The 10,465-nt window shown below is 37.7% G+C and overlaps 1 protein-coding gene across 2 annotated transcripts in view; it reads right to left on the reverse strand.

Moving 5' to 3' along the window:
• Positions 1–2,255: 2,255 nt before the first annotated feature.
• Positions 2,256–10,465, reverse strand: part of LAMP2 (lysosome associated membrane protein 2) — a 42,915-nt gene continuing 34,705 nt past the window's right edge. Inside the window, exon 9 of one of the 2 annotated variants that reach the window (XM_088834182.1) lies at positions 2,256–5,026. In XM_088834182.1, the coding sequence (XP_088690308.1) occupies positions 4,884–5,026 (143 nt within the window). In that variant the 3' untranslated portion in view covers positions 2,256–4,883. Of the gene's footprint in view, positions 5,027–7,258; positions 7,772–10,465 lie in introns of those variants that run through there. The other variant, XM_055438042.2, reaches the window with a different exon arrangement.

Consider the following 10,465-nt stretch of genomic DNA (forward strand, 5'->3'; position numbering starts at 1 on the left):
GAACTGAACTGAACTGAAGAGGGCCAGTATGGCTGGAGAGGACAGGAGAGCAGATAAGGTGGGAGTGGAAGAGTTACACATTATGGCTGGAAAATAAGTGGGTGAATAAGGGCTTCCCTGGTGGCTCAGCAGTAAAGAACATGTCTGCAATGCAGGAGATGTGGGTTCAATCCCTGATCAGGAAGATCCCCTGGAGAAAGAAATGGCAACCCACTCCAGTATTCTTACCTGGAAAATCCCATGGACACAGGCACATAGCAGGCTACAGTCCATGGGGTCACAACGAGTTGGACATGACTGAGCGACTAACAACAAATGTGAATGAGGATTCCTTTTTTAAAAAAAAAATTGTTTATTTAATTGGAGGCTAATTACAATATTGTGGTGGTTTTTGCCATACATCGACATGAATCAGCAACGGGTGTACATGTGTTCCCCCATCCTGAACCCCCCCCAACCTCTCTACCCCATCCTTCTGGGTTGTCCCAGAGCACCAGCTTTGAGTGCCCTGCTTCATGTATCAAACTTGTACTGGTTATCTATTTTACCTATGGTGATATGCATGTTTCAATGCCCTCTCAGAAAGGCTCTAGATAGTAGGAGGAACTGCATACTGGGGCTCAGAACCATCCAGCAAGGACTGCCAAGTGTCATGGCTACACTCCACTTAAAGTTAGGGGATGGCTGGGGGGTAGGGATGACATTAATTTAGGTAAAGTGAGCAGACAGATTCATTTAGTCTCTTAAACACACTAATGCACGGTCAGAATGATTCATGGTGCAGAACAGTTTGAGGACAGAATGATAATGATACGTGATCAGAATAACTAGATGAGGCTACTCTGAAAAAGTGACATTCAGGGCTTAACATCTCTAACGAGGTGAAGCACAAAACAATGCACGCTGCCACCACATTCGTTCTCGCTTCAACTGAACTGAACTGAAACTCAAGTTATTTTAAGAATACTGAAGAACATTTATAGGGTGACTACATGCAGAACAGAAGAGTACAGAAGCCATATTTCTGTAATCATTTAATGTAAGGTATGTTCTTTTTTAACCTATTCTTTCTTAGAAGCCAAGATGCATGGTGGTGAAGAGCCCAGTCTTTGAAGGCAGACAGAACTGGGCTCAAATGTCAGTTTCATCACTTACTCTTTGTGGGACTTTTGTTAAATAACAGCTCAAACCTCAGTTATCTTCTCTGTAAACTGGGAATGATACCACACAACCTCAGAGAGTTGCTGTGAGGATTAAGTGAATGAAATGTGTATATAAAGTGTACAGCACTGTAATTGCTCAATAAAACTATAGCTGCATTTTCCTACTAAAAATGAATTGGATGCCAAGATTTTTCCTGTTCACGGTCTCTTGAAAGAGGGACTCAAATTTACACTGCCATCAAAATACAATAAAAAGATAATAATAGCAAAGAGAAAGCAAAACATTTCCTTAGAATTCTAAAGGCTGTTCTAGCACTTACAGTATACACGTTGAATTTAAAAAAGATGGACCTCCACACTGACTTTTTAGATAGATGGCAACATATATGGAACCACCCTACTTGCTATCAATAAAGTGCTTCTCTCAGAGGTTTTGTGAGGTGCAGAGTTATGACATATATTCAGCTGAGAGAAGACAGACGACCCCCACCCCAGTCCCACAAATGAAAGGTACGGTCATTTTTTGACTGAATTAAAGCCCATTAAACATTTAACAATCAGAAAATGAAATCCCGTTACCCAGAACTATGGAGAGATCCAAAGTTCAATTCCTTCTCCTACCAAAAATGTCTCTTAAGTAAAAAGGAATGTGTGCCATTTAAGCCAGTCATATAACATTTGAGCATTAGACTGGGTTATCAGGAATTCAAAGGAATTTTCAGAAAATGGATAGCTCCTCTTCTGCCCCTGTCATATCCCTGAGGTGTTATCTTGCTCAGAATGGAACCGATTTCAACAATGAATACAGTTTATCAATGCAGACAGACATATATATATATATAAAGTACAATTATTATGCTCTTAAATTTGATTTTTATATTTTCAATATCTTCTTGGAATTTTCATGGCCATATAGGCCCCCATATTTGAAATGTCTACATTAAAGGTTCTAATGCCTTAATGACTGCCCTATGTAAATTTGCAGACCGATGAGATCATGTAAGTCCTATTGACAATTCAAGAGACAAAAATTTGAGGAGCTCAGTTATACAAACCAATCTAACCTCTAAATACTGAGAACATGGAATAAAAATGAAGTTATCCATAGTAGTATAGATTGAATGATCTTTATTATATTTTAATCCACCGATCTAAAATTCACACATATCAGATGAAACAGGAGTGCCACAGTATGCTTTATTTTGTAGGTATTAATTAGTTCACTATATTGACATATCCAAAACTTTAGGTAGCAGCAAGCATCAGTTCTTCCAAAGAAGCTCAGGTGAAAATAATTCTTTATATTCATGAGTTCAAAGCCCCACTATCTTATCCACTGTTGTACTGACATAAAAATGAACTCAGTGAACAAAGCTTATTGAACACTCAGTTTATAGATTTTGGGCTTCCTGTATTTTACTGGCATTGAAGCAATTTTTGTTCTAACCGTCTGATAATTTTATATTTTAATTAATCTTAATTCTCAAAGAATTAAACGTTTGCTAATTATCTAAGATAAAACCGTGATACTCATTGAAGAATTAATGATGTTAGTCTCCTACCCAACAGGTAGGAAACTTTTAAATGAACCCATACTTCTAAATGTATCTGAATTTTCCAACCCATATACCTGGCAAGGTCACAAGCTGATTTCAATTACCTGGCTTTTAGACAATCATCTCAAAAATATTTATTGAAACGAAGCCACTGTTCTTTATGGTGCCATCACTTTAAGTAAATAACAGCTAATCAATTGTTTTAAAAAAAACATTTTAAAAGAGAACATTCTTTATATACTTAGCAAATTGAGGAGAGCTCAAGTCTGCAAGTCAGAACTAGCAAGTTCCAAGGGAAGTGTAGTTGAGCATTCTGACTTTCTACTCCAGTTTGGAATATATGCTTTTGAGGTGCACATATAGATAGTAAAGAAAGATGATGAATTTTATTTTTAAATTAAAGTTTACAGTCCCAATTATTGGCAGAGTTCTGGCATCATTTAATGGCAGCAATACAGTGGAGAGCATCTGCACTGTACTGAGAGGTAGAAGGGGATCTTATCCTTGGATTTAATAAGAAACTTTATTTAAGGTTTAAGCCTAATTTTTTAATCCAAGAGAGTTTTTAAAGTGAAGGCAGATCTTTGGAAGACGCTTGTTTTTTAGTTACATAGAAAATAGCTTGATAAAGTCAGCATCTGCCTTCATGGGAATCACTGGAGATACAGCACTGTGCTTCCAAATCACAGGGTGATTCAATAGCCTGGCCAATCAAGCAGACACTGGGAGGAGAGGCCTCTAGTATCTGACTCCAGCAGCCAGAGCCATTAGAGGACCCTACAGGGATATAAGTCTGTTATCAAGATCAACAAATTTACAGACTATTCCTGGTCCAGCTTTGGCCAGGCAGCCATCTGATGACGCTTCAGGGCCCACTAGTTTCTAGAGTTAGCACTTGCTGTTGTAAGAAAAAGAAACCAACGCATTAAAAATTTATCAACTAGAACTTATTCATACAGGGGACGAGAGTGCAGACGGCACACAAAATAAAGCTTCGTCTTGTTCTTTTTTCTGTTCTTCTCTGTTCTGTTCAGTCGCTCAGTCGTGTCAGACTCTTTGCGACCCCATAGACTGTAGCCTACCACGCTTCTCCATCCATGGGATTCTCCAGGCAAGAATACTGGAGTGGGTTACCATTTCCTTCTCCAGGGGATCTTCCCGACCCAGGGATCGAACCCGGGTCTCCCGCATTGGAGGCAGACGCTTTAACCTCTGAGCCACCAGGGAAGTCCTGTTCTTTTTTAGTGGAGGATAAATTAACTTTCTGAACAAGGTCAGGATCCATGGGGAAAAAATATTCTAATTTATAACTCTTAAAAAATAAAAAATAACCCAGGGAATTCCCTGGTGGTCCAGTGGTTAAGACCCTGCACTTCCACTGCAGGGGTCAAGGGTTCAATGCCTGGTAGAACTAAGATCTCGCATGTTGTGCGGTATGGCAAAAAAATTTGGTATGAAAACCTTGCAGAAAAAAGGGTTGTAGATCTTACTTCAACCTTCAGCATAAATGGCAAGTCTGAGATAGTCAATATATTCCAAACTCTAGTAGGGAAAAAAAAGACGTCCTTGTTAAAATAGAGTAGCCACTAATTGTAATTAAGAAAACAGCCAGACTTTTGCTATTAAATACAATATTGGGAAAACATTCCTTTCTTTCTAACTAGCAGAAAAATCAAGATTTAAATAATCTTGGGAAAACTAAGTCTGATGACAAACCAAATTTTATGTTTGCCACCAATGAAAATGAATTCCATTATGTTCTTGAATTTATTTTCTGAAGCAAGTTAAATTCTCCAACAGCTTTGATTTTGCAAATAATGTCAAAGAGGCAAAATACAAGTAACTGCAACATATAAAATTACCCTTCAATAGAAATGCTTTCATAATTGGAGTCAGAGGCTTAAAATCATTATTTACTAAAAAAGATACTGTAAGCCACAATTTTTCTTTCAATTACACTTTTACAAAGGAACAAAAAATAGAAAAATAAAAAACAGAAATTGGTCCTAAGAGTGCTACTCATGCCCAAGTTAGCTAGCAACTCACTGAGGTTAATCTGCATATCCCGAACAATTGCACAGCATTTCCTGGCTTTTAGCCAATGGAAGACATAACTTCTGATAGCCAAAAAATAAAAATAAAAAAACCTACTAGATTTAATTGATTACACAGACTGATAACCAGTACGACTTTTCCTTCTTCCAATCATATAAGAGATAAAGACAACAATTATAAGGAAACCCAAGGCCACACCCACTGCAACAGGAATAAGAAAGTTGAGGTCAGAGTCAGCAGAACATTCTTCAGCTGTCAGAAAAGAACAGACAGAAAGCAAGGAAAGGAAATTAGTAAGGAATGCAATTAAGTAGAAACAAGCAAACAAGAAACAAGCATTTTGAAAGTGTACATAGGTTAGTCTTTTGGAGCATTACCCCATCTTCTATTTTTACTATATCCACCCAAATATTAACATTCCCAACTAACCAATCCTCCTGTATCTCACTGTCACTTCATCTTTAATCACACCTAATTCCTCAGTACAAAAACCATAAGTTAAGGGGGCAAAGGGTCTGAAACAAAGAATTGTGCTTGCCTAATATGGGAAGACTTCATGCTGAATTGTCTAACAGCATCATGGGAAAAGAGCATAAAACCACCGCCTGTGTATTTCCCCGCTCCCTTCCTACCTTGCCACAACTGTCGTGAAAATAGAAATAAAAATTCTGAATGAGTAATAAAATTCAGGTTAAAAGGATTTATGATCAAGAAAATGCAGTATAATGTTTTTCATACAAACATTAGGTAACTATCAGGTTGTATTATTTTTCACTGAGCAGTGGCCTGGAATAAAAGCAGAATCCGGCGGCCACCACTGGACCACCAGGAAGGCTGTGTGCATGTGCAGTGTAGATTCTGAGCTCTAGACTGAGACAGAACTGAGCTTAAATCTTGACTCTTTCATGTACTAGCTAAAAGACCTTGGTCAAGTAATTTAAACTGAGCTTCACTTTCCTCATCTATAAAAGGGGGATAATACCTACATTATAAGGTATCTGAGGATTAAAAACAATTATATTTCTAAAGTATCTGATATACATCAGAAGGTCAACAAGTGTTTATTCCCTTCTCTTTTCCTCCCATGTTTATGATCCCATCCAAGGAGATTTTAGGCTTTGAAGTAGCAAACAGATCAAAATAGAGCCATTCAAAAAGCCAACATTACCTTCAAAAATATTTAAGCAAATTTGGGTGTCATATATCATTTATTGGAAGCAGTTAGTACAGAAACTCAAAGTGTCCAATGCTGATCTCATAGTTTCAAGTTTAAACCAGTTTTACTACTGAGTGACTAGATTTCATTGGGACTCTTAAAAAATCAAAATGGTAATAGTGCTTTTGTTGTCCACTAGATGTGTAACCTCAGTGAGTCACTTCTCTTTCTGTAAAAATTAGGAGGTTTAGAGTAAATAGTCTTTAAGGTCCTTGATAAATCTCATGCACATAACAAATGTGGTATTTGGTGTGATTTATGATCGAACAATAACTTGTTTTACTCTAATTTTATCTTTTTCTCCTCTTGCATTTTTGTCATGCATAAAAAAAAGTTGCTACTGTTCTGAATATATAATATGAATTCCAGCAATGACAATAGCTTTTATTAAAAGGATTTACTGTATTTTACTGAAAGCTTTCAAGAGACTGATAGCTGGGTGCCAAAATACTGATTAGTGAGGCACAAAAATTCTGAGCAAGTCAATATATACATAGAATGAATTAATAAAATAATCACTCCGATGTGAAATTCTCAAGCTTCCTTTTTACTTGTCTAAACATTCAGTATCTGCGCTGCACTTTCAGCACGGAGCATGCTTTGATAGGGGCAGATTCTCTAGCTCATTTTAACGCCAACAGCTTCTCTCTACACATCCATCTATGCCTTGCCCCACAGGGGCTGTCTTGGAAAAACTAAGCCTAGTTGCTATGCCTCAACACAGCTCTTTTGAGATTGCTGTTAGCTTACATTTCATAAGTACCAGTCTGATGACAACACTAAACAGATTTTAATGCTCCAGAGATCAACAAGATGAGGTAGAGAAACACAACACAATCTCTCCCAATTAGTTCATAGAATATTTCTATCTTTCAATGTTAATTGGGCATTCAAGAAAGAGAAAAACACTAAAAAAAAAAAAAAAAGGCAGGTGGTTAAATATGTTTGAATCTTTTCAGTCTATACTGCTGAAAAACATTTTTTTAAAAAGCTCTTAATTCTGAAGCCAGTTTAAGCTCTGTTGTGGTCTCTTGGGTCTGTTTTATACCTAGGGAAAAATCACAAGCCTAAGATACTGACTTCAGCTTCAAAGAAGTCAGCAAAAGTCACATAAAATGCTGACAGTCCTGAGGACATTCAACTGAAAACCAAGTTTATGCATATGATGGGCATTTATGCCACATCAACATTCATTTAATTAACTATATGCAAAGGCACTGTGATGAGTTTAAATCAGGATAGTTCTTATACACTGAAAACAGAACACCGGTAGTGAAACAGTATTTATTAATTCCACGAAGAGACAACTACACATTCAACCTCCATAATGGCCATGTTAATAAGTTTCAGGCATCTTAGGTTAGAATCCAAATTTGGCCAAGGCTTAAGATAGACCTTGAAACACTGCACACCGATGTTCTTTTCAACAAATTTGTCTTCATGACCAGTTAACACGACGCTTTTTCAGTTTTAAGCTGTTCTATTTACAGTTTTTACTAATAAAGAATGATCTCAAAATGCTGGGACTATTAAGACTTAAACTTTCGCTATATCAATCTTCACAAAATATTTCAAAACTGAGAAGGAAGAAAATCTTGTTATGTGCATGTATTTTTATATAATCAATCAGAATGCAGGTTTCTAAAATTGCTCATATCCAGCATGATGGCGCTTGAGACCAATAAAGTAAGCCAGCAACACTAGAATAAGCACTCCTGCCAAGGCTGCTCCCACTGCTATGGGCACAAGGAAGTTGTCGTCATCTGCACTGCAGTCTTGAGCTAGATGTGGAGAAAGGACAATTGAGAACAAAAACAGTGACAACATTTCTAATGTGTACACTTTAAGTTAAAATGACAGTTCTTCCCAACACACACATTCATTATTCACACCCAGGCAACAAATCACTGGCACTCATTACCAGCAGATGAGATGTCCCACGAAAGTGATTTTCCAAATAACTAAAACATACTTTTAAGTACCGACCCCCCAAATGCAGTCATTTTGGATGAAAGACATAAAACGATCACCTACTTCCCAGATTTCTTAAATGGAAGATAATGGATAAATATATTTAGCCTTTCCTTGATGATCAACCTGTGAGCTTTCAGAAGCAAACTGTTATGAAGTTGAAGCAGCACAGTGCCAGGTGCCCCGCAGATTGGAAAGCAATAATGAAATGAGCCAAATGAGCAACTATACAAAGCAGATAGAAGACTCAATGCAGAGCAATACACGGTCACTTAGTAGTAAGGAAAGATAGCAACCGGGCCGGATTAAATAACTGTTAGCCTCAAGATTTCAGTCTGGTACAGAAGTCAAGAGAATCAGTGGTTACAATTTCAAAATGTGCTGTAACATGGGCAGGAACACACAAAGTGTCATCGAATTTTTCAGAGGCGCACTCAACTCAGCCTTGTTACCCAAGACATAGTTTGAAAAAGGTGACACTAGAGCTGAGATGCTAAGAATGAGTAGGAATTAGCTGTGCCTGTAATGGGTGAAGGGCATTCCAGGTATAGAAAATAGTGAGACAAAAACATGGACCCATGGATAGTAACAAAACACAGGGCTTTGGGTGAAATGTAAGCAGGCTGGCATTATCTAAAACAATGGATTAAGAAATACTCTTAGAAAAGAGGTGGAAAAAGGATGTTAGGAACAGCTTACAAAGGCATTGTATGCTGTAGGTAGTCTGGCCTTATACTGATAGCAAACAAAAAAATTTTGCAGAATTTTAAGCAGGATATTTGTTTCAGAATTTATGGGAGATGCAAGGCTGGAGGTATTGTTAGGAAGCAACTCTACTGCTACAAGCCAGATGACCAATAATTCGATCCTGAACTCAGTAATGTGCAGATGTAGAAGGGATAGACTAGTGATCCAATGAGAAGACAGAATTGACCAAACGGATGTAGGCGGTGTGGTAAGAGATAAAAGAATGGCTTCCAATTCCATGCTTTGGTGATTAGGTAGATGCTGGTGCCATTTATGGTGATAAGGAATACAGAGGAATAATATGCATTTCAGTTTTATATGTGATTATTTTTGTAAGGGTTAATTTTTTAATTTTTAAAATCTGTGTGTTGGGAGAGGGTAGAGGGATCTGTGGAAGAGGGAGACATTTAAGTTTCAGATACCTGCATCTTAACCAAGTGGTTGATGTACTTAAGTGATAATGGTCAAACCAGGGACAGAGGTATTTCTCAACAAGGGCAGATAAAATAAAGAGGGTCAGGGACAAAACCCTTTGAAGAATAAAGGAGTAGGGAAAAGTAGGAACGGTAGGTAGAAAACGGTGCCTCAGGAGCCAAGGAAGGAAAGTTTCCACTATCATGGGAGAATAGTGTCAATTACTAGACATGCCTGAGAAATGTCCACTGGATGAAGCAATACAGAGGGTGGGGGCTAGGATTCATATTGTTGCAGGTTTAAGAGTGAGTGGGAAGTGATTGGTTAGGAGATCAAAAACTTGGGATGGGGAACACAGTATTTGTTATGAGAAGTTTAGAGGGACCAAAGAAAGGTAGACAGAAGGGGGACACAGGGTCAAGAAAGGATATCTTCAGGGTGGGAGAGACTTAAGTGGTTACGCGATCAAGGAGAAAGCCATGAATTTTTTACAGGTTGAAGATGCCTCCTGGGAGGCAGGAGAAATGCCAATTCTAGAAGCACTGACCAGAAGAAAACCTACCGAGACTCCAGAAGAAAGGAACAGTGTAGACGGTGGTATGTTTGCAGAGACAGGAAGCAGCTAGTGTGTTGAACCACAACTTATACTTTCCATTTCTTTGCCTCTTACTGCCCTAATTCTCCTCCTCACTTACAATTTACCAGGGATTGATAAATCAGTTAATTATGCTTATTAGAATTGTGCCAAAAAGAAGAATGAATAGCTGCAAGGCAATCTGTATTTTCATGTAGGAAATGTGCCAGCCTTTCACTAGTCTCTGGAGCAATAACTGGGATCAAGATGCAATCCTAGAGTTTATGGACTTCGTGACATCAACTTTGGCTGCCAGCTCAATGATCTTTTTTCACTTGCTTCTTGGTTTTGTTAACAATCAGGATAGCGGAGATTGCCAGATGTGACTTTTGTGGATTTATGGTGTTAAGATCACCCAGTGAGCTCCTCCCCTTCAATTTCCCAAATTACCAGCCAGCATATAAACACTTGGGTGACATGTACCATAAAGTATTATGCCTTAGATTTTATATAACTTAGTTTTTAAAAAATTTATTAGTAGATTAATTTCTTATTCTGGAAACAAATTCAAAGTCTTGTCTTTCCCAAATTGGGTAATTTGACCCAATTTGAAACGACTGAAATGACTTTCATAAATACTGCCAATAAGGCTTTCATGTAAGACAAATATTCTTAGATCAAAAAGGCAATTCCACTAATACAAAGATCTTTCTAGATGCTGTCATTTACCTAAAATGCTCTCAATTAGTATGTGAAGTATTAATTTATA

Source organism: Moschus berezovskii, chromosome X, assembly GCF_049115385.1.
Source record: "Moschus berezovskii isolate FMDL1 chromosome X, NW_MosBer_1.0, whole genome shotgun sequence".
Lineage (NCBI taxonomy): Eukaryota > Metazoa > Chordata > Mammalia > Artiodactyla > Moschidae > Moschus > Moschus berezovskii.